Source organism: Myotis daubentonii, chromosome 15 (genome assembly GCF_963259705.1).
Source record: "Myotis daubentonii chromosome 15, mMyoDau2.1, whole genome shotgun sequence".
Classification (NCBI taxonomy): Eukaryota; Metazoa; Chordata; class Mammalia; order Chiroptera; family Vespertilionidae; genus Myotis; species Myotis daubentonii.
The window spans coordinates 112,379-135,637 of NC_081854.1; the positions used below are offsets into that span (position 1 = coordinate 112,379).

The 23,259-nt window shown below is 63.7% G+C and overlaps 3 protein-coding genes across 6 annotated transcripts; 1 reads left to right on the forward strand and 2 right to left on the reverse strand.

The window, feature by feature from the left end:
- The first annotated feature begins 280 nt into the window (after positions 1-280).
- On the forward strand, positions 281-8,991 carry SLC27A5 (solute carrier family 27 member 5). The gene is made up of 10 exons (XM_059665577.1): positions 281-1,068; positions 2,054-2,263; positions 2,567-2,725; positions 4,949-5,073; positions 6,311-6,505; positions 6,580-6,670; positions 7,473-7,671; positions 7,957-8,054; positions 8,164-8,294; positions 8,378-8,991. Exons 1-10 carry the CDS (start codon positions 300-302, stop codon positions 8,552-8,554), a joined length of 2,154 nt encoding a protein of 717 aa, XP_059521560.1. The 5' UTR covers positions 281-299; the 3' UTR covers positions 8,555-8,991.
- Positions 8,992-11,011: 2,020 nt separating this feature from the next.
- On the reverse strand, positions 11,012-16,937 carry ZNF446 (zinc finger protein 446). 4 transcript variants are annotated; one of them, XM_059665602.1, is made up of 7 exons: positions 15,423-16,937; positions 14,479-14,859; positions 14,210-14,396; positions 13,950-14,044; positions 12,674-12,758; positions 12,382-12,483; positions 11,012-12,244 (listed from the first exon to the last, which is right to left on the reverse strand). In XM_059665602.1, exons 2-7 carry the CDS (start codon positions 14,818-14,820, stop codon positions 11,832-11,834), a joined length of 1,224 nt encoding a protein of 407 aa, XP_059521585.1. In that variant the 5' UTR covers positions 14,821-14,859; positions 15,423-16,937; the 3' UTR covers positions 11,012-11,831. The 4 variants fall into 4 exon arrangements, with proteins under 4 accessions (XP_059521585.1, XP_059521587.1, XP_059521588.1 ...); XM_059665604.1 differs by having other exon boundaries at positions 14,479-14,944; positions 15,423-15,497; XM_059665605.1 differs by lacking the exon at positions 15,423-16,937 and adding an exon at positions 15,237-15,413.
- A 774-nt stretch (positions 16,938-17,711) lies between these two features.
- LOC132216416 (zinc finger protein 324A-like) lies at positions 17,712-22,450 on the reverse strand. Its single transcript, XM_059665578.1, has 4 exons — positions 22,092-22,450; positions 20,412-20,538; positions 20,017-20,133; positions 17,712-19,659 (listed from the first exon to the last, which is right to left on the reverse strand). The coding sequence occupies exons 1-4, from the start codon at positions 22,107-22,109 to the stop codon at positions 18,287-18,289; spliced, it is 1,635 nt and encodes a 544-aa protein (XP_059521561.1). The 5' UTR covers positions 22,110-22,450; the 3' UTR covers positions 17,712-18,286.
- Between the last annotated feature and the right edge of the window lie 809 nt (positions 22,451-23,259).

The window sequence follows — 23,259 nt, forward strand, 5'->3', positions numbered from 1 at the left end:
AGCCCACTTGGCTCAGCGGATAGCGCCTTGGCCCGCGGACTGAAGCGTCCGGGTCAAGGGCACGTTCAGGGGTTGCGGGCTCCAAACCCGGTTGGGGGCGCGCAGGGGGCAGCCGATCAATGATTTTCATCCTTGATGTTTCTATCCCTCTCCCTTTCTCTGAAATCAATAAAAAAGTGTTTTTAAAAAACAAAGTGTTTGGCCACACCCCAAGCGAATCTGCTGTTGAATGTTAACTATCTTTGAAAAATAAAAACAAGTTCTGGAGGCGGAGTCCCGCGGCGGGTCGCTCCGCCCCGATGCCACCTGAACCCCCGCCAGGGGCCAGAGGTCTCCCTGCGGCCCGCGCTCGGCTCGGAGGACAGACAGCCGGTGCCATGGGCGCGGGACGCCGGTCGCTGCTGCTGCTGCCGCCGCTGCTGCTGCTCTTGCGGGGCGCGGAACTGCCCGCCTGGCCCGTGGCCGCGGCCCCCGCGCTACGCTGGCTCCTGGGCGACCCCGCCTGCTGCGCGCTGGTCGGCCTGGCGGCGCTGGCGCGGCCCTGGCTCCGGCCCTGGATGCCACCCTGGCTGAGCCTGGCGGCCGCGGCCCTGGCACTGACCCTGCTGCCGCCCCGGCCGCCCTCCGCGCTGCGCTGGCTGCCCGCGGACCTGGCCTTCGCGGCGGGCATCCTCCGCGCGGGCCTGGCCATCCGCGCGCGCTTCCGCCGCGCGCCCCCCGACACCTTCGTGGACGCCTTCGAGCGGCGCGCGCGGGCCCAGCCGGGCCACGCGCCCCTGGTGTGGACTGGCCCCGGGGCCCGCGCGGTCACCTACGCGGAGCTGGACGCCCGGGCCTGCCGCGCGGCGTGGGCCCTGAAGGCGGAGTTGGTCGCCCCCGAGGGCGCGGGGCCCCGGGAGCCCGCCGCCCTGCTGATGCCGGCGGCGCAGGCCGTCCCCGCGCTGGGCCTGTGGCTGGGGCTGGCCAAGCTGGGCTGCCCGGTGGCCTGGATCAACCCACACGTCCGCGGGGCGCCCCTGGCGCACTCGGTGCTGAGCTCCGGGGCGCGGGTGCTGCTGGTGGACCCTGGTGAGGACCCCGAGGCCGAGGGAGTGGGGGGCGGGAGGGCACAGGGGCCAGGAAGGGGCCGCACGAGAGCCCCTTGAGCCCGCTCGCCCCACAGGCTGGGAAGGAATGCTGAGGGCGCCGGGAGGCTTGTTTTTGTGTGTGTTTTTTTTCCTTTTTTTAAAAAAAATATATTTTATTGATTTTTTACAGAGAGGAAAGGAGAGGGATAGAGAATTAGAAACATCGAAGAGAGAGAAACATGGATTAGCTGCCTCCTGAACACCTGCTACTGAGGATGTGCCCGCAACCAAGGTACATGCCCTTGACCGGAATCGAACCCGGGACCCTTCAGTCCGCAGGCCGATGCTCTATCCACTGAGCCACACCGGTGAGGGCTGCTTTTTCCTTTTTTAAAAAATTTTTTTAAAATATTTTTATTGATTTCTGAGAGGAAGGGAGAGGGAGAAACATCCATGAGAGAGAATCATGGATCGGCGCCTCCTGCACGCCCCAAACTGGGGGTCGAGCCCACAACCCGGGCAGGTGCCCTTGACCGGGAATCTATCCGTGACCTCCTGGTTCATGGGTCAGGTCAACGCGCAACCACCGAGCCATGCAGGCTGGGATCCTTCTTCTGCGCCATGGCTATTTCAATCCTTTTTGCCAAAACTAACCTTTTTTTTTTTTAATCCTCACCGGAGGATATTTTCCCCATCGACTTTTAGGGAGAGTGGAGGAGATTGGTTGCCTCCTGCACGTGCCTTGACCAGTGTCCGGGCAGGGGAGGAGCCCGAAACCAGGGTACCTGCCCTTGACGGGAATCGAACCCGGACCCTTCGGTCCGCGGGCCGGTACTCTATCCACTGAGCAACACCGACCGGGCCATGGGGTTCTTTACAAAAGTGCAGAAGCGTCCTCTGCCGGCTGCACCCTCTGCGGCTTGGGTTTCCCCTCGCCACCTGGAAGGGGGGCCTTGCCTCAGTTCCCCTCCGGTGCGTCCCTGCAGACCTCGGAGAGAACCTGGAGGAGATCCTCCCGCAGCTGCAGGCAGAGCACGTGCGCTGCTTCTACCTCGGCCTCACCTCCCCGACGCCGGGGGTGGAGGCGCTGGAGCCCGCCCTGGACGCCGCGCCCCCGGACCCCGTGCCTGCTGACCTGCGCGCGGGCATCACACGGAAGAGCCCTGCCCTGTTCATCTACACCTCGGGGACCACCGGTGAGGGCACCCGGCAGCCCTCGCCCTAACCTCTGACCTGTCACCCTGACCTGACCCAAGCCCGGCCTCCAAAACACAGGCTTCCCTTCGATGGGGACATGTGGCCTGGACTCTGCCCGGAAATGTGATTGGAGGGATCAGGGCCAGAATCTTGCCTTTTCCTAGCGGGCAGCCGCTGAGGCCCTAATGGAGCTCTGGGATTCGACCTCTGAACCCCAAACCCAACCTGACCTCCTTAAAACCGCCCCCCCCATGGAGACCCAGCCCTGCACGCCCCCCACTCTCCCACTCTCCATCCCCCAGGGCTCCCGAAGCCGGCCATCCTCACGCACGAGCGGGTGCTGCAGATGAGCAGGATGCTGGCCCTGAGCGGGGTCACAGCTGACGACGTGGTCTACTCCGTCCTGCCCCTGTACCACGCAATGGGCCTGGTCCTCGGGGTGCTCGGCTGCCTGGAGCTCGGTAAGCCCTGCCATGGGGACGCCTCCTGTCCCCGGGGGTGCAGGCTGGGTGTCGGGGTGACAAGGCCTCACAGGTCGCCCAGCATCCTGGGTGCTCACCTGGGACAAGGAGCATACAGCAGGGAGCCCCAGGACCCCTGGGCAGAGGGGCGGGCACCCAGGTGGTTCCCCAGGGCTGTGTTGTGGTCAGGAGGTGACAGCAGCTGTGTGAGGTCACATGTCAGTGAGGACGTGCTCAGCAAACACTGCTCTGGCCGCCTCCCTGGACAGCTGACTAGAAAGTCACCTGGGGCCTTTCCATGGTCATTTTTTTGTGTGTTTTTTTTAAATATATATTTTAGCCGAAACCGGTTTGGCTCAGTGGATAGAACGTCGGCCTGCGGACTGAAAGGTCCCAGGTTCGATTCCGGTCAAGGGCATGTACCTGGGCTGCAGGCATATATATCCCCAGTAGGAGATGTGCAGGAGGCAGCTGATCAATGTTTCTCTCTCATCGATGTTTCTAACTATTTCTCTCCCTTCCTCTCTGTAAAAAATCAATAAAATATATTTTAAAAATAAAATAAAATATATATTTCATTGATTTTTTACAGAGAGGAAGGGGGAGGGATAGAGAGTTAGAAACATCAATGAGAGAGAAACATCAATCAGCTGCCTCCTGCACACCCTCCACTGGGGATGTGCCCGCAACCAAGGTGCATGCCCTTGACGGGACTCGAACCTGGGGCCCTTCAGGCCGCAGGCTGACGCTCTATCCACCGAGCCAAACCAGCCACGGCAAAGCATTGATTTCTTGTTCCACTTACCTATGCATTCATTGGTTGCTTCTGTATGTGCCCTGACTGGGAATCCAGCCGTCAACGTTGAGCTATCAGGATGACGCTCTAACCGCCTGAGCGATTCAGTTAGGGCTTAAAAGGTTGTTGGGGTTTTTTTTTAGATCATGCGCAATTTCAAACATACACAAGAGCAGAGCAAAGCGTTTGATGAAGTCCCCAGTGTACTCACCCAGCCTCCACAATGACCATGTTGCCAGTTTTATTTCATATGCACTTCTCTCCTTCCGGATTATTTTAAGAACAAATCTATTATTTTAGAACAGAACTATTGCAGTAGGAATCTCTAACATACAAGGACTGATGTGAACAGCAACTCCATGATCATCTGATGTGCGCTTCCTGTTCACATTTCCCCAATTACCAAACTGTCTTTTTATCGCTAGTTTCCTCATTGGTCTCCGCTCCTCTGTGACCAGTTAGACTGGAAATTCCCTCTAGAGCTGTTGGTACATTCAGTTCAACTATCCTTTTGTTCTTTGTTTTGAGAGAGAGAGAGAGGGGGAGGGAGAGAGAGAGAGAGAGAGGTTTGTTGTTCCACTTATTTATGCATTCACTGGTTGATTCTTGTGTGTCCTGACTGAGGATCAAACCCCCAACCTTGGCCCACTGGGCCGACGCTCTAACCAAGTCAGCTACCCAGCCAGGGCCTTCAGTTAAATTATTCCTGGCAAGCCCTAGCCGGTTTGGCTCAGTGCATAGAGTATCGACCTGGGGACCAAAGGGTCCCGGGGTTCAATCCTGGTCAAGGGCAGGTACCTCAGTTGTAGGCTCCTCCCCAGGCCGGGCCCCTACGTCGTCGCTGTTTCTGTCTGTCTGTCCCTCTCTCTTCCACGCTCTCAAAACCAATGGAAAAAATATCCTCGGGTGAGGGTTAAAAATAAATAATTCTTGGCAGGAACCTGGGGGGGTGTCCTTTCCAAGGACCCAGCACCCCTTCTATATGTTACCTCCCTGTCAAAAACACAGCGTCAAAGAAGACACCACTGCTACTAACCAAGCTCACAAGCAATCGTCCCTTTGGATTCAGGAATAATTAACCCATGTGAGCACCCTTCCAAACACCCACCCGCTCACTTTTCCACCTACCTATCTACCCACCTATCCATCTGCTCAGCCAAACATTCATAAAATATGTATCATAATCAAGAACGACTGATGCTCACAGCCTTTACTGAGCCGTGCGCACTGTGTCGGGCACCAAGCTTCCCACACATTCTGGAGGCAGGATCTGAACCCAGGCCCAGCCCGCCTGTGCCTGGCTGGACCAGGGACCAGGGACCAGAGAGGAGCCCGGGATCACCCTGTGCTTCAGGGGCCACCGATCAAGGCAGCTTCTCACGGAGGCTGGACGCAGGGCCTGAACCCGTTCCTCTCCCGCCTCCCAGGAGCCACCTGTGTCCTGGCCCCCAAGTTCTCCGCCTCCTGTTTCTGGGAGGACTGTCGGCGGCACGGAGTGACCGTGATCCAGTATGTGGGCGAGGTCCTGCGGTACCTGTGCAACGCCCCCCAGGTGAGGCGCCAGGCGAGGGCTCCAGGTGCACACCGTCGGTGTAAAACCGCAGCTGCCACCCTGGGCGGCGTTGACCGGTGGTTAGAGCATTGGCCTGTGCACTGAAGGGTTGTGGGTTCGATTCCCAGTCAAAGGCACGTACGTGGGGTTGCAGGTTCAATCCCAGGCGGGTCCTGTCACGTGCGGGAGGCAACCAATCAGTGTGTCTCTCTCACATCAATATTTCTCTCTCTCCTCTCTCTTTCTCTCTCCCCTTCTCTCCCTTCCATTCTCTCTGAAAGGCAATGGAAAAAATATCCTCCTCAGGTAAGGATTAACCAAAAACAAATCAAACAAAAATAATTGCCCGGCTGGCATGGTTCAGTGGTTGAGACTTGACCTATGAACCAGGAGGTCACCGTTCGATTCCCAGTCAGGGCACATGCCCACTTGCAGAAGGCAGCTGATCAATGATTCTCTCTCATCAGTGATGTTTCTGTTTCTCTCGCTCTCCCTCTCCCTTCTTCTCTGAAATGAATAAAGATATAATGTAAATTGCAGCTGTCACACCAGGTAAAGGGCTCAGGTATATTCAGGTACAGGACTCGAGCCAGTCGCTCAGGTAACACATCCCAGACCAGAGACATGTACAATGATCACCCAATATCCTGGCTTCTTGGATGATCCCCTGAGCTGCCTTGAGCAGGTGACTCACCTCTCTCAGCTTCAGGGTCCTCACTTGGAAATCGGGGGTAACGTCCGAGGGGATATTGTGAGAACTAAACGTGCAAAGTGCCTAGAACACGATGGGGCTCAGGGAAAACCCATTAGAGGGGCGCAGGCTCATCCGTACAATGAGTTACCCCGGTAACTGTCTCCAGGCAAGGTCCCCCTCCCCTCTAGGTAAAGCCTGGAGGCAAGTCTCCAGGTAACTGTCCCCGAGGAAGGCCCCTAGTAACCCCCCAAGATGAGGCTTCAAAGCACCCCCAGGTTACTTCCAGGTAAAGGCCCCTAACTAACGCCGCCAGCTACAAGCTCCAGGTGTCTATCCCCACATGAGACCCCAGGTGAGGCCCCCAGGTAGTATCTGCAGGTAACCCTCCAAGTACAGATGCCAGATAGCGAATCCCAAGTGAGCACCCCTGGAGACCCCCTGGGTATAACCCTCCCACCCAGAGATAGCTCCCAGAGAAGGGCCCAGGGCACCTCCCACCGACCGAGGGCACCTCCTCCTGACCCTCCTTGGCCATCCCTGCAGCGACCAGGGGACCGGACGCACACCGTCCGCCTGGCGATGGGCAACGGGCTCCGCGCGGACGTGTGGGAGGCCTTCCAGCGACGCTTCGGCCCCATTCGGATCTTTGAGGTCTACGGCTCCACGGAAGGCAACGCCGGCTTCGTCAACTACCCCGGGCGCCGCGGGGCCGTGGGCAAGACGAGCTGCATCCTCCGAGTGAGTGGGTCGGGGTGGCCAGGACCCTGGTGGGAGCTGAGCGCCCAGGGCCTCTGACACCCCCCTCCACGCAGGCGCTGTCCCCCTTCGAGCTCGTGCAGTTCGACACGGAGGCGGCGGAGCCCGTGCGGGACAGAGCAGGCCTCTGCGTGCCCGTGGGGCCAGGTACCTGGGGGACCCTCCTGGGAAGCAGGGACCCCGTCTCCTCCGCGGCCGGAGGTGCTGGGCGGTGGTGTCTGCAGCGCTCACCCGACCCTGAGTCCCCGTCGGTCCCCCGGGGGCCGCTGTCCGGCTCCCCTGCCTCTCAGCTTCTCGGGGGCACCCCGGCCTCAGCCTCTCTCTGCTGAGCCTCCGGGTGCCCGCGGGGCCTGTTCTCTCCGCCTCCCAGGCACCCACCTTCCCCCACCTTCTCCTCGGGTCTTCTCTGCTGGCCACACCCGCTTCTATCCCCACCATTTGTCTCCATCCCTCAACCATCCCGTGTTATCCTTTTCCTATTTTTAAACATATTTTTATTGATTTCAGAGAGGGAGGGAGGGAGGGAGGGAGAGGAACATCGATGATGAGAATCACTGATCCGCTGCCCCCTGCAGGCCCCACACTGGGGATGAGCCCACAACCCGGGCAGGTGCTCCGACCGGGAATCGAGCCCTGACCTCCTGGTTCAATCACTGAGCCACGCGGGCCGGGCATCCTTTTCCTATTTGTTTTATTTTATTAATTTAATCTTATTTCATTTTTTAGTTTTTTTCCTTTTCCCATGTTTAATGGGCACCCCATGCCACCCTCTCTCCCCGTCCGTCCCTCCTCTTCCGTCTCCCTGTCCCCGGGTCTCCCCGTCTCCATCGCTGGGTGTCTCTCCTCTGAGGGTCTGGGAGGTGGAGCCCACCTTGTTGGACTCTCGGGCGGGGGCCGTGGGCTCTGAGAGGCCTGTCCTGGTTCACGCCCGCCTCCCGCTCCCGCCCAGGGGAGCCCGGGCTGCTGCTGACCCGGGTGCTGGCCCGCAACCCCTTCCTGGGCTACCGCGGGTCCCGGGAGCTGTCGGAACGGAAGCTGGTGCGGAAGGTGCGGCGCGCGGACGACATTTACTACAACACCGGGGACGTGCTGTCCATGGACCGCGAAGGCTTCCTCTACTTCCACGATCGCCTCGGGGACACCTACCGGTGCTGGGCGGGGCTTCGGGGGCGGGGCCACCGGGACTTTCCGATCCTAGAGGGAGGCGGAGCTTCTGGGGCGCAGCTTGGAGGCGGGGCCCCGGGCTTTCAGATTCCAGGGGCGGGGCTTGGAGGCGGGGCTTAGGGCGGGACCACCAGGGCTTTCAGGTCCTACAGGGAGGCTGAGTACAGAGGCGGGGCTTTCGCATTACAGGGGGCGGGGCTTGGTGGTCAAGGGGCGGTGCCCGCTCGTCCCCAGGGGCGTGCTCTCAAGCACCTGCTCTCACCCCGCAGATGGAAGGGTGAGAACGTGTCCACGCGGGAGGTGGAGGGCGTGTTGTCACTCGTGGACTTCCTGCAGCAGGTGAACGTCTACGGCGTGTCCGTGCCAGGTGCGGAGGGCGCCCCTCACTTAAACCGGCAGCAGCGGTGCGGGTGGAGGTGCGCTGTCCCGATGCGAGGGCGGGGGGAGCTGAGAGTGCCTGGCGGGTGCGCTTCCAGGGTGTGAGGGCAAGGTGGGCATGGCCGCTGTGCAGCTGGTCCCCGGCCGGGCCTTCGACGGGCAGAAGCTGTACCAGCACGTCCGCACGTGGCTCCCGGCCTACGCCGTCCCCCATTTCATCCGCATCCAGGTGAGCTCGGGGGAGCCGTGGCTGGGAGGCGGGAGGTCGTGGCCGCGGGAGTCGCGGGTGGAGTTGCAGCCCCGCCCCTGCAGGACGCCCTGGAGATCACCAACACCTTCAAACTGGTCAAGTCCCGGCTGGTGCGCGAGGGCTTCGACGTGGGCGCCATTGCGGACGCGCTGTTCGTGCTGGACGGCCAGGCCCAGACCTTCCGGCCGCTGACACAGGACACGTACCGGGCCGTGTGCGAGGGCACCTGGAGACTCTGAACCGCTGGCCGGCGGACGGGCACGTGAAGGGGCCAGGCCAACGCTGACCGCTGTCGAAAAGCAATACTAAACGGGAGCACTTTGCCATCGAGCTGCCGCTGCAATGCCAGGGGAGCCGCCGTGCAGGTCTCACGTCTCAAGCCTTTTGACTGTGAAGACGGGGCCTAATCTACCTTGTGTCCTGAAGATCTGTTTGCAGGAATAATAAGAAAGCATTACGACCAGTGGACTGGTGGCTACAGAGCTGAAAAATGAAAAGCAATGGCACTGCCTTCCGTCTACGGATGTAATTGCGCCCCTGCCCTTTCCCATGAATGTCCCTGGCCTCTGTCCCCTGATCAGAACACTACTGGGCGTCTGCCTGAGTCAGTACTTCAGGAATAGTTATCCCCTCTCCCCCCACCTGCCTAATTTTCAAATAAACGCTACTTTCCTCTTGCTTTGGAAGCCTCTTTCTTTTTATAATGTTTTTATTGGTTTCAGAGAGGAAGGGAGAGAGAGAAAGATCAATCGGTTGCCTCCTGCATGCACCCCAACCAGCACCTAACCCCAACCCGGGCAGGTGTCCGACTCCACCCAGCGACCTTCAGGTGCAGGGAAGACACTCAGCCAACTGAGCCGCACTGAGGGCGACCGGCCCGGGCGGGCGTGCAGGCGCTGGACTGAGGCGCGAAGGTTGAGCAGGGAGAAAAGGGGGGATCGCTGGGGGGAGGGCGGGCGCAGAGGCCTCTGAGGTCCGGTCTGCAGGGTCTGCAACCGGACGTGCCCTTGGGGCGCAGTGGGCGCTGCAGACCAGAGGTCACCAGAAAGGAGCCCCCAGCGCAGAGGCCTCCAAAGGGTCCCCAAGGCTGAATGTGTTCCCCGGGGCATTGTGGGAGCTGCGGGCAGAGACCAGCGGATGTGCAAACTCCTGGCTCCTGGGATGTGGAGTCGGAGCCGCTGTCAGAATCCACCAGGAACGAGGGGGCCCACCAGGGACTAGCGACCACCCAGGGCCACGGGAATTCCCTGAGGCCCATCAGGGACCGGGGACCCACCAGGGACCGGGGTCCCACCGTCCTCGTCACGCCCCCTGCGGATCTCGCCCGCTCGCCCACCCATAACCGCTCCATCTCCAGCCCGGACGCGGCCGCAGGCCCAGTGTGAGCCCCGGGTCAGAAGTTCCTCGGATTCTGGGGGTGGCGGAGGCGACCCCCGCCCTCTCGCAGCTCCAGGCTGCACCCAGGTCTTGCCCTGCCCAGGCCATCCCCCGGGCTGCCCATGTCACACCCCGCTGGCCCTGCATGTGTCAGAGGCTCCTTCCTTTTATTTTGTTGTTTTGAAATTTCAGAGAGAGGAAGGGAGAGGGAGAAATAGCAACATCGCTGATGAGAATCATTGATTGGCTGCCTCCTGCACGCCCTACCCTGAGGATCGAGCCTGAAACCCAGGCTTGTGCCCCTACCTGGAATGGAACCATGGAATCCCAGGTGATTCTCATGTGCAGCCCAGGCTGCGAACCACTGTTCCGAGGAGAAGGCAGGAGGATCAGAGCTGGAGGGCCGGCAGCACAAGAGAGACGCCCACCTGCTGGCTTTGCAGGTGGAAGAAGGGGCCAAGGGATGAGGCAGCCTTTTGAAGCTGGAAAAGGCAATAAAACGGCCCTTGCCAGTTTAGCTCAGTGGTTAGAGCTTTGGCCAGAGGACTGAAGGGTTGAAGGTTCGATTCTGGTCAAGGGCTAGATCCCCAGCCCTGGTCGGGGCACGTGCAGGAGGCAAGTAATCGATGTCTCCCCCCCCCCCCCCCCCCCCCCCGCCGTTTCCATTCTTTCTGAAAATCAATGGGAAAATTGGTGAGGATTTCAAAAAAAGGGGGGGGGGGAAGGCAATAAAATGGATTTTCCCCTAGAGCCTCCAGGAGTGGCCTGCCCTGATGACACCTGGATTTAACTCAGTGAAACTGTTTCACAGTCACGAGGAAACAAACGTGTGTTGTCTGGAGCCCCCGCGCTTGTTGAAACTATAAGTGCACTGAGAATGTCGGAGGCCTGCCGGGAACCCAGCTGTGCTCCGTGGGCAGCAGGCCACTGGCCCTTTGCTCCCCTGCTCTCCGCTGACCAACTGCATGGGCTGTGGGGGCACAGACCCGACCTGCAGCTGTGCAGGCGAAGGGACTTGTCCTCAGAGGCCCCTTCCTACTCGTGCTTAAAGGAGGCCCTGCTGGACCTGGACAGCATGATGCTCAGCGAAATAAGCCAGTCGGAGGAAGATAAACACCCATGATCTCACCCATGTGTGGGGTATAATGATCAACATGAACTGATGACCAAGAATAGACCCAGAGACAAGTGGCAGGGGAGGGGGTTAGAGAGCAACCACAGGGCTTGTGTGCACGCACATCAGCATCACCAATGGACAGACACGGGGCGGCGGGGGCTTGCCCGGGTGGGAATGGCTGGGGGGGGGGGGGGTCAATTGGAGAAAAAGGAGACAAATGTAAAACTTCAGACAAAAAAAAAGACTTTAGAGCTTAAACAACAAGATCTAATATGTTCTATAACATGAGATAAACAATAAATAAATAAGCCTGTCGCAGGAAAAAAAAAAGAAGTCCCTGCTCTGACCGTAGCTCAGCTGGTTGGAGGTTTGGGTTTGATCTCCCGCCAGCGCACAGGACCCAGACGGTGCACGCATACGTCAGTGGAACGGCAACTTGATGTCTGTCTCTCCTTTCCCTTCTCTTTGAAGTCAATTTTTAAAAAAGAAAGTCCCCTCGGTGTCCGCTCAAGCTGGGACTCAGGAGCCCAAGGACAGCAAGGCGGGAGGAGCCGCTGACCGCTGACCGTCTGACCGGCAGAAGCCAGAGGCCAGCGTCGCCGCCAGGAACCTCCCGACGGGGAAAGCGGGGTTCATTGCAAACCCACAGCCGCGGAGAGCGTGCGGCTCCCTCCCAGGCAACAGCGGCCCTGCCTCCAGGCTCCTGCGTCTTCCAGGGGAGACCGGCCCCGCTCGGGGCGGAGGGAAGAGGTGGTTTCTGAGCATCGCACCGGGGCTGGCAGGTCCCGGGGCAGGAGCGCCGTCAGCCTCCGTCAGTCCCACGTGGGGAGAAGGGAGCCGGGAGGTCACCCTGGCGACCCAGGCCCCAGGTCAGGGGAGCGGAGGCTTTCGGGGAGGGTTCTTCCCCGGGACTCGCCCCGCTCCTGCGCCCTCGGCTGCCCTAGGTCCTCCAGGCGGCAGCCAGCAGCCTGCGTCCAGGCCCCGAGGCCCCGAGGCCCGAGGGGAGCCGCCGCCTCCCGCGCTCAGGGGTCCCCGGGCCGGTGGCCCCGCCGGTGGATGACCAGCTGGGATTTCCAGTCAAAGCTGCGACCGCAGTCCCCGCACACGTGGCGCTGGCGGGCGGCGTGGCTCTTGCGGTGGATCACGAGCTGCGACTTCCAGCTGAAGCCGCGCCCGCACTCGGCGCACGTGTAGCTCCGGGCGCCCGGGGGCGCGCGCCGGGGGTGGCGCGGGGCGCCCGGCTCCCGGGGTCCCTGCAGCGGCCTCGGGGCGCCCGGGCCGCCCTGGTGCGAGCGGTGGTGGATGACGAACACCGACTTCCAGTCGAAGCCGCGGCCACACTGCTCGCAGGTGTAGGGCTTGCTGCGCGCGGCGTCCGGCTCCGGGGGCGGCGGCACCGACGCGGTGGACCCCGACGGGCTCTCGCGCTCAGCTCCTGGGAAGGACGGGCGGCCCGGTGGCCCGGCGCTGGGACGTCGGTTCCCCTTCCCCCTGGGCCCCCGCGTGTGCGCCACACCAGCCGCCACCCGCCCGGGTCGGGTGCCCGCGTCTCATGTGCGGGGCTGCGCTCACCCGTGCGGAGGCTGCCCGGGCCCTCGGCCCCCGCGCTCGGCGACCCCGGCTCCAACCCCGGCTCCAACTCGTCCCGCGGGTCCGGCAGGGGAGGCGGTAACCCTGACGGGGGCGGCGGGTGAGAGCCCAGCTCACCGAGGGGCGGGGTGGGGCCTGGGCGCCCCACAGGAAGGAGGGAGAAGGCGGGGTGCAGGCAGCGGCGGTGTGGGCGCGCAGGGAGGCGGGGTGCAGGCAGCTGGGGGGCGCGCAGGGAGGCGGGGTGCAAGCAGCTGGGGGTGGGCGCCGTCCTCACCCTGGGAGACCACGGAGCCGTACTTCTCCAGCATCGCGTCCCAATACAGCTCCTTCTGCGACGGGTCCAGCAGCCCCCACTCCTCCTGCCCCGAGTTGGCCATCACTGCGAGGCCTCCATCCGCCCCCCGCCCCATCACAGCCTCAGATGACTCCGAGATGGGGTGTGAGGGCTGGGGAAGCCGGGCAGGGAGGGAGCGGCCCCACCCCACTTCTGGCCGGACAGACCGAGCTCAGGACCCCTGGGCTGTGGGGAGGCAGGGACAGGCCAGCCCGCCCCGCCCTGTGGCTTGAGCAGTGTGTCCCCCGCAGAAAACCAGGGGCCTCCGGGGCCTCCAGACACCTCTCCCCCCGAGACCCTCCTTGGGGTCACGGCAACCAGATGTGGGCGCCTGGCTGAGGGGGGCTCAGACAGAAGGTGCAGCAGCACCCCGGGGAGCAGTGATGCAGGTGCAGGTGCCGTGCACGGGCGGGGCGATGGGCTGTGTCCTCTGTGTGCACAGGGGAGCGCTTTGGGGCTCCCCCTCCCCCAGACGCACTCCTGGCCCATGGGGTCCCCCCTCCTAGCCCATGCGGTGTCCCCTCATCAGCTCCCAGAGTACCATCGCTGGGAGGGGCTTTGCTGGGCTGGGAAAATCAGTGGACAGGGCAGGCCGCAGCCACAGGCAGCCACAGGGAGCCACAGCCAGGACGGTGCTGGCCGGAGGTGAGGACTTGAACTCTGCCTCTGCCACCCCCTCGCTTTCCTACGGGCCATCAGGCGTGGAGGGGGCTTCCAAGCTCATCTGAGCTGGTCCTTCCACTGGCACGTGGAGGGGAGCGGCTGAGGAGCGAGTTGCAGGAGGGGGTGGGGGCAGCTGCCCACACTCAGAGCAAACACTCCAGGCAGCAGGGCCCGCTGACCCCCACACCCGGCGGAGGGAGGGGCTGCGGGCAGTTCCCAGGGGGAACCTCTCACTGACCCCCGAGGGGCTGGGAGGCAGGGCTGCTGCGAGGTGCTCAGGCTTCTCTCCACGTTGGCCATCATGTCCCTCCCCCCGCACACGAGGGTGCAAATCCCCGTGGGCGCAACCCCCCACTGACTGCTCGGTGAGGAGGCCAGCCCCAACGCTTCCCCTCACTCTGAGCCATGTTTCTACAACCCTCCCAACTGCAGAGACCACCAGTCTGTCCCTCTGTCCCTCTGTCTGCAGGGAGATCTGACCTCAGCTCCAATCTGGGCAGCAGAGAGCCCACCATGGCTGGCCAAGGAGCCTGGAAAACCTGGGGCTGCTCACCTGCATCCTGGGCGGGTGGAAGGAGGCCGCGTCCCGTTCCCCAGGTCCAACTGGCCCCTCTTGGGACTGGACCGGATTTGGGGGGCTGGCGGAGGCTAGGAAGTGAGGCCGATGGGGGTCAGGGCGGCCCCGAGCTGCAGCTGCCGCCCTCCTCCGCCAGTAGGCACAGGGCTCACAGCCACCCTCCCGCCTCTCGGGCCCCTCGGGGTCCCCACCCAGCGATGGCTGCCCACACTCCCGCCAGGAGCCCCCACGCTCACCCATCTCCTGCGCCTCGGCCTCAGGCTCCCTCTTCACAGGGCAGCCCCCGAGCTGGGCACCCTCCGGCCCCTCCCCAGCGGCTGCCCCGAGGGGCTGCCCTTTCTCTGAGGAGTGCAGACTCGCCAGGGAGTCCTGAGCCTTCTGTGCCGCCGGGGGCACCGCCTGCTTCAGGACCTGGGCTGAGATCTGAGGGGGGGAGGCCGGTCACCGGGGGCTCCCGTCTCCCTCCGTCCGTCTGTCCCTCCACAGGCCGGCCGGCCGCACTCACCCAGCCCAGCAGCTGCCCGGGGTCCCGCTGGAGCCCCTCCACCAGGGCCGCGGCCTCCTCGGGGCTGCCCGGCCCCTGGCCCTGCACCCAGGCCTGGATCTCGGGGGGCAGCGCGCCCAGGAACTGCTCCAGCACCAGCAGCTCCAGCATCTGCTCCTTGGAGTGCGCCTCGGGCCGCAGCCACTGGCGGCACAGCCCGCGGAGCTGGGCCAGGGCCTCCCGGGGACCCGCCACCTCCCGGTAGCGGAACCCCCGGAAGCGCAGGCGCGCGGCCTCGGGGTCCTCCGGGGCGGGCGCGGGGCGCACGGAGGGCGGGCGCGGGGCGCCCAGCGGGGACGGCATGGTCGCGCCGGGGGCCTTCCTGGAGCCGCCGAGAGGGACCTGCAGAGACGGAGGGTCGGGGCGCCGACCTCGGGCCACGAGCTTGGAGCAGGTTGCCCAGTGGAGCGTCCGGGAAAGCGCCAGCCTTTGGGGACAGGGGACGGGGGAGAGGTCGGTCCCGGGTCAGGCGGTGCAGCCGCGAGAAGCGGGACCGGGTGGGGTGGGGTCGGAGGGGAAGGGCCCGTGGGCGGAGGTGGGCGTCCTGCGGGGCGGGCTATGGGGGGCCCCGGCGGCGCCCGGGGTCGAGGCTGGACGTGGGGGCTCCGTGCTCGCCGACCACAGCGCGCTGAGCGTGCGGCGCGCAGCCTGGACCGAGCGTGTGAACGGAGCCCCGGGCAGCGCGGAGCCGCGAGCCGGACACTGAGAAACTCGCCCACCTGGGGGGCTGCCCGACCCGGGACCAGTCTCCGGGACCTGTCTCCCGCAAATGGGAGGAGGGAGGAGGTCTTCCTGGAGGAGGCGGGGGAGGCGCGGGAGGTCGGCGGCGCCCCCGAGCGCAGGGAGGAGGGACCGGGTCCCGGGAGGTGGGGAAACCGCGCGCAGCCCAGCCCCACCGCGCTCACCGCCGCCACCGCGCCGGCGCCAGAGGCCGCTTCCGGGTCAACGGCACCGCGACGCCCCGCCCCTCCGTTCGTTGCCCTGGTGACGTCGCTGTGGCCAATCAGGCCCCTGTTCCCTAGGCACCGCCCTCCCTATGGACTACATTTCCCATGAGCCTCCGTAAGCAAGGACGGGCGCGGCGTCCGCCGGCGGAGACTCATTGTCAGAGGCCTCTCACGCCTGAGAACTGCTCCCGTCCTCCGGGAGAGGAGTCTGCAGAGCAGCTCAGTTCGCGGGACTCCCCTCCCTCACTGGCGGCCGTCCTTTTTGCATCCGGGTCTTAGGACTCACCAACTGCTCGGGTCGTTAAAATCCTGCGCATGTTCAAAGCGGACCGGGGTCCTATTGGTTAAGCGAGGTGAGCGACCTGCCTTTTCGACCAATCAGAGTTGGCCCACTACGCAGGCCCCACCCCCAGCACGCTGCAAGAGGCTCGTTTTTTTGGTCGCCGAGTCGTCGCCTTGGTAACGGCGTTCCAGCGTCCGCGCGCCAGAAGCAGTTTCTAAGGCAACAGCGGGAGCGTCGTCCCGCCCTGCGCGGAGGCCCGGGTCGTGTACTAGCTTGGCAGAGACTCGTCTCCGGGTGGTCGCACAAGGAAGCGGGGTCCGGCTAGGACGGCCCTCCTGACCCGTGGCTTTCTCCAGCGAGGAGGGTGCTGGTCCCTCCCTCGACCTCCGCGGGGCGCCCTCCCCTGGTGGGCACGTTTACCGAGGAGGAAACTGCCCCATGATTTACATCCCGAGTCTGACACACCTTCAGATAGAAGAACTGTACTGCAAGGTGAAGGATGGGGGGGGTTGTCCAGGCTTATGGGACGTGCTCAGCCTCTCACTTACTTTGGGGGCCAGAACTAGTAAGCTGACCTTTATTTTTAGTTTATCTCAGTAGGCAATGTACTCGTTTTTAAAATCTGACCGGGGTGAGGCCAATTTTGCTTCCACACATCAAGTGGCTGGAACATGACCTATTCAATCCCAAAATGCATCTACCTGTTTGTCTGGTTTCTTCTGAGGCCGAGGAACCCCTGGCTGCCAGCTGAGATAAAGAGCTGTGGTCTTTTCTTCATCACCGACTGGAGGGGAGCTCTGAGCGTGTGCATGGCTGGGCTTGTCAGCTCTTCCCAGCAGCATCATTAGATGGGGCTGTTGTGTGGGGGCTTAGGGAGTGGGGATCCCCCAGAAACGACTCTCACCGTTCCCACTTTGGTGCAGAATGCCCTTGCTATGGGCTCCTTCTCCATCCTCATCCTCAGGGTTTGTCTTAAACACTCTCCTGTGTGGTCTCAGTAGGCTTCTGAGTTGGGTTCAGTTCACCACCTTGACCCAGAAAGACCAGGGACACTTTTACCGTCACCGGCTGTTTGGGGTTAAGAGCAAGGTAGGCAGCCTGGCAGGAGGGGGCACCTCATGACCTGGGGAAACTATGGCACAGAGAGGGGGTGTGAGTGTGAGTTGGGGGCACAGAGAGGGGGTGTGAGTTGGGGGCACAGAGAGGGGGTGTGAGTTGGGGGCACAGAGAGGGGGTGTGAGTTGGGGGCACAGAGAGGGGGTGTGAGTTGGGGGCACAGAGAGGGGGTGTGAGTTGGGGGCACAGAGAGGGGGTGTGAGTTGGGGGCACAGAGAGGGGGTGTGAGTTGGGGGCACAGAGAGGGGGTGTGAGTTGGGGGCACAGAGAGGGGGTGTGAGTTGGGGGCACAGAGAGGGGGTGTGAGTTGGGGGCACAGAGAGGGGGTGTGAGTTGGGGGCACAGAGAGGGGGTGTGAGTTGGGGGCACAGAGAGGGGGTGTGAGTTGGGCACAGCTGAGCCAGGCCCAGCATCCAGACAGCTCACTTCCACCCCCACGCTCTGGTCTGCTGTCTGGGGGGGGGGAGCCGGGAGGAGAGGGGGACCTGGTCGGCTCCCTGCAGGCAGCCAGCCCACAGGAGGTGGAGGTCTGAGGGGAGACAGAGCGATGGCTCCCAGCCATGCTCCTCCCGTCTGCCCTGCTGCAGGTTCGCATCCCGGCCTCAGCACTGGCCTGGCCTGTTACCAAAGTCCAGCTTCCAGCCTTTACGTCCTGTCCTCACTGCCCTGACAGGAGGAGACGGAAATAACAGTTCGGAGGAGACAGGATGGGTCTCTGCCCGTGTGTGGCGCCCTCCTGAGGTCCCCCCTCAGCGTGACACCCCCACGCGGTGGGGACACTGAGGCAGGCAGGGGGGGTGGGCCCTTAGCACACCAGCGCCCGTGTGGACCTTCAGCCTCACTCCCAGGAAAGTTAACCGTCTTTTTACTGAGGAAAAAGGGTAGCAGTTGTACTCGGAACAAACATGGATGGTCAATCTGGCACAGCTTCAGCCGCCCGCCCACCCGGTCCGGAGCGGCTCCCGACAGACCACGTGGGTGGTAACAGCCTGCAGACCGGCACCAAGGCGTGTGGCCCCCCCACCCCGCAGAGCTGCAGGGACTTGGTTTCAACCTGGGTCCCTGTGAGAGGCCACAGGTAGAGCTGCAGCCTGTCTGTGGACCATGGGGGGGTGGGGGTGGGTCCCCTTGGCAGCCAGGGATGCACCGCCTCCACCCCCATCGCAGCACTCCCACTCCCCCCGGGTCCAGGCATAACCCGGGACAAGGGGCGCCACCATGCGGCCTCTCCCGGGTTCTGACCGCCATGCCCCGGCTCCACCGAAGTGCCCGCCTCCTCTCCATTCTGCAGAGCGGTCTCTGGGATGGAGGCGGCGCAGTGCCAATCCCGTCACCACTGAGGCTGGAACCCGATCGCGCGCACAGGCTTCCCCAGGGGGACCCCCGTTGGCCGTGGGAGGGGCTGCACGGGTGGAGCTGGGCCTCAGGCCTCCTCCTGCTTGGACGCCGGCCCCGCGGCGGCGGCGGGCCGGTCCCCGGGAGCCCCACGGCGCCGCCGCGCGGGCTTCTCCCCGGTGTGGATCCGCTGGTGGTGGAACAGGGCCGGGCGCTCGCGGAAGGCGCGGCCGCACTGCGCGCACACGAAGGGCTTCTCGCCCGTGTGGATGCGCCGGTGGCTGAGCAGCACGGCGCCCTTGGCGAAGGCCTTGCCGCAGTCGGCGCAGCGGAAGGGCCGCTCGCCCGTGTGCAGCAGCTGGTGCTGCGTGAGGTTGGAGCTGTGGCTGAAGGCGCGGCCGCACTGCGCGCAGCTGAAGGGCTTCTCGCCCGTGTGCACGCGCTGGTGCTTGAAGAGCGAGGAGCCCTGGCTGAAGGCCGCCCCGCACAGCGCGCAGGCGTACGGCTTCTCCCCCGTGTGCGTGCGCTCGTGCTGGATGAGGTGCGAGTTGCGGCAGAAGCGCCGGCCGCAGCGCGCGCAGGCGTAGGGCCGGCCGCCCGCGTGGATCTTGCGGTGCTGGCTGAGGTTGGAGCCGTGGCTGAAGGCCTTGCCGCACTCGCCGCAGCGGAAGGCCTTCTCGGCCGTGTGGATGCGCTGGTGCCGCACCAGCGAGGAGCTGTGGCGGAAGGCCTTGCCGCAGGCCGGGCAGGCGTAGGGCGTCTCGCCGCTGTGGATGCGCTGGTGCTGCGTCAGGTGCGAGGTCTGGCTGAAGGCCTTGCCGCACTGCGCGCACTCGTAGGGCCGCTCGCCCGTGTGCGTACGCAGGTGCTTGAGCAGGTCCGAGCTCTTGACGAAGACTTTGCTGCAGGCCCGGCACTCGAAGGTCTTCTCTCCGGGAAGGAGGCCGGGGCCCGCCGCGTGCAGGGCCTCGCCCAGCTCCGCCCAGGGCGGGGGCTCCCGGCCGGCGGCGAGGAGCGTCCGAGGCTCGTGCCAAGCTGCCCCCAGGCCTAGCTGCCCGGCGGGGTGACCAGCCCCAAGGCCGGGGACGCTCTGGACGGTCCTCCCAGGGGGCTCCCGCCCTGGGGGCTCCTGGGGCTGCGCGCCCGGCTGGGCCAGGTCGGTGAGAGCGGCCCCTGTGGGTGCGCTGCCCGCGGGCGCCCGCAGCTGGGGGGTCAGCCGCAGGCTCACACCCGCCTCCCCACTGCCCGGGCCCAGCAGGAGCCGCTCCCAGTAGATCACGGAGACCCCCGTGGGCTTTCTCTCCCCAGACGAGGAGCTGCCCCGACGCCCCTCCAGGCGATCTCCGGGCTCACAGGTGGCAGGGGTGCGGGGGACCCCGGGAGATGTCAGGGGGGGCCTTTCCGGGAAGGGCCACGCTGCTTCCCCAGAACCAGCTCTGTCCTTTGCCGGGCGCTGGGAACCTGAGGGACCAGAAGCAGTGGGTGCCTGGGTCACCTGACCAGGAGGAGGGGACCCGGGCGGGCGGGCGGGTGGGCAAGGGGGGGCCCCAGGTCTGGGGCTGGAAGCTGCAGAGAACTCAGCCGTCCTGTCTGCAGCGACCCCGACTGGTGGCTGCCTGAGCTGAGAGTTTGATCATGGACCCTGTTTGCTGACTCCCCTCCTCCAGCACAGCAATGCCAGGCAGGCAGCACCAGGAACGTCCCGGCCAAAGCAGGGTCCCTGGTGACCCCGAGAACCGAACAGAGGGAGTCAGGTGGGAGGGAGCAGAGTGTGGGGAAGAGGGACCCCCCCTCCCCAGCCCTGGAGGCCCCACTCACCAGGGCTGGGCCTCCTCTGGGCGTCCCTGGCCAGGGCCACATCCAGCCCACTGAGAACCCAGGGCTCCTCACCGCGCTCGAGCTGGAGGACTATCCGAGGTCGGGAGGCAGAGAGTCCTGCAAGGGGCAGGCGAGCGAGTGAGGGGCCGGCTCCAGCTCATGACAGCCAGCTGCCCAACAGGACTGTCTGCGTCAGGGCTCACAGGGACAGCTTCCTGTGCCCGTGGGGAGGACCGTGTAGGCAGGGCCAGAGGAAGGGCGCGGAGCCCAGGCCCTGAAGGGACCCTCCGCCGGGGGAGTGGGGTTGCTCCGAGGCCCGTGGGAGGTGAGGGGGTTCGTGCTGGCGGACCAGCATGGCAACCATGAGCTTTCCCAGGGGGGACCCAGGGCCTTACCCAGCGAGGCCACGTGGGCGAAGTTCTCCAGCATCACCTGGCGGTACAAGGCCCTCTGGGCCGAGTCCAAGAGCCCCCACTCTTCCCGGGAGAAGTACACGGCCACATCCTCAAAGACCATTAGCGCCTGCGACAGTGGGCGGGGGGAGACCGGTATGGCCCTAACGACTCCCTGTCCCAACGGCCACTTCCCCCAAGGGCCCTCAGACATTCACCCTCCCCCCCAGGGCTCTGCAGGTGCAGCCCCCCTCACCCATGTGGGCTCCTCTTTGGTCAGGGGTGGGACCCTTTTTTCTCCAAGGGCCATTAGGATGTTTATAACGTCATTCACAGGCCATGCAAAATTAGCAAAAAGTAGCCTGCTTGCCCGAGCCGGCTTGGCTCAGAAGATAGAGTGTCAGCCTGCAGACTGAAGGGTCCCAGGTTCGATTCCAGCCAAGGGCACATGCCTGGGTTGCGGGCTCAATCCCCAGTAGGGGGCGTGCAGGAGGCAGCTGATCCATGATTCTCTCTCATCATTGATGTTTCCATCTCTCTCTCCTCCTCCCTTCCTTATCTTTTTTAAAAATATATTTTTATTGATTTGAGAGAGGAATCTGGGCATGTGCCCTGATGGGAATCAAAGCATGACCTCCTGGGTCATAGGTTGATGCTCAAACCACTGAGCCACGGTGGCAGGGCCATGGCCTTTCTATGTCCTTCTCACTCGGCTGCCACCTGCCAGACTTCCTGAGAGCCGTGGGCACTGCGGGCCTCCTCCTCTCCTTGGGGCACTGACTGCCCGTCTCTGGGAGGTGTGACCCTCCCCGACCTGACTCCCTGCCTGGGCTCAGGACACCAGGACTGGCTCCGCGGTGGGGCAGACCCCTGCTGATTGCCCCCTGAAGCCCGACGTCCCTGCAAATTCCGGATTTTGTGTCCAGCAGCTCCATTCTTCCGGTGCTCAGACTAGGAAACCTGTGAAGGTCCGTCCCTCAGGGCACCCCCCCCACACACACATGCCTGGAACTGGATAATGGGCCTCTGTGCTGGGAATGCAACCGATTTTCCGTCTCCAGTCTGGTCCGCCTGCCATCATCGCCTGCTCCCTGCACCCCTTGCCCCCCCCCTCCTCCCCCCGCCTCCCACCCCGCAACTACCCTCCATGCGGAAACGGCGAGACAGGTTAAACCTAACGGCCCAGGTGGCTCAGGGTGGGGCGTCCACCTATATCCTGGTCCCGGCACAGGCCAGGGTTGCAGGCTCATCCCAAGTGTGGGGCCTGCAGGAGGCAGCTGATCAATGATTCGCTCTCATCACTGATGTTTTTGTCTCTCTCTCCCTTCCTCTCTGAAATCAATTTATACATATACACACACATATTTAAAATTTCTGACCTAAAGCATCTCCAAACCTCCCGCAGCTCCCGCGCCCTCGCCATGGTCCACTCTTGGCCTGACCAGCCATCCTCTCCCCAGGGAGCTCCACGCGGCGCGGCTCTAGTCCGGAAGTGCCTCCAACCCCAGCTTTCCCACGTGGGGGACCCCCTCCCCCATCCGCAGCCAGAGGTGGGGACCCCGCCCGCACGCGCTCCGCTGGCCTGGCACCGGGCCCGGGGCGCATCCGGGAGGGGAGACCCTTCCCGCTGGGGCTCGGGTCCGAGGAAGAGGAGGAGGAGGAAGAGGGGGTCCCCCTACTCACCTGCGTCGCCGCGGCCATCGGAACCGGCGCTGGCGACGGCCCACCCGGACCCCCGCTCCTGGTCTCAGTCCCCCTGTGCGTCCAGGGCGCGGACCGCCACGCACCAACCCTGCGGCGCCGGGGAGGCCAGAGAGCGCGCGGGTCGGCGCCGCCCCGAGGCCCCTGGGGGCTGCCCACACTGCACCCGAGCGACCGCGGCTGCGGGGCGGGGGCGTGGCCGGGGGCGCGCGTGGATCGGGCCGGGCCCCACGCCTCCGGCCACCAGAACCCCCCGGAGAACCGGCCGGGCCAGCCGCGCTCCTGTCCGCAGCACCGGGGACGGCCCGACAGCCGGGAGCCCAGTGACAGTCTCGGAGGCCGGAAGTCCAGCCCCGGCCAGCGCTCATTGGCCCCGTGCGGGAGGGGCTCACGCGCAGAGCCTTCTGGGAAAGGTAGTTCCGAGGGCTTGCAGCCCAAGGTATCCATGGCAACGGCCAAGCGTCACCGCGAGGGACGCTAGGAAACGGAGCGGGGCCCAGGGCTGCTTCCCCTGGCTCACTCCTGGGCGGGCTCCGGGCTGCGAGGCTCTGAATGAGGCGGATTAGTAAGAAACTGGGAAAATTCCGTGGAAAGTGGGGAAACTGAGACACTTAACCAAGGCCGTGCGATTTAGGGCCAGAGAACAGACCCTAAGGTCTGCCTGGCTGGTGTGGGTCCGTGGTTGAGCATCCACCTATGAACCACGAGGTCAAGGTTTTGTTCCAGATTCCCGGGTCAGAGCACATGCCCGGATTGTGGGCTCCATCCCCAGTGTGGGGCGTGCAGGAGGCAGCCGATCAATGATTCTCCTCATTGATGTTTCTCTCTCTCTCTCCTGCTCCCTTCCTCTCTGAAATCAATATATATATATATTATTTTTTTAATATATTTTATTGATTTTTTACAGAGAGGAAGGGAGATAGAAACACTGATGAGAGAGAAACATCGATCAGCTGCCTCCTGCACATCTCCTATGCCCGCAACCCAGGTACATGCCCTTGACCGGAATCGAACCTGGGACCCTTCAGTCTGCAGGCCAACGCTCTATCCACTGAGCCAAACCGGCTTCGGCAATAAAAATATATTTAAAAAATAAAATGCTCCTCCCCCCCCAAAAAAAAATCCTCACCTGCCCACACTGGCCAGGATT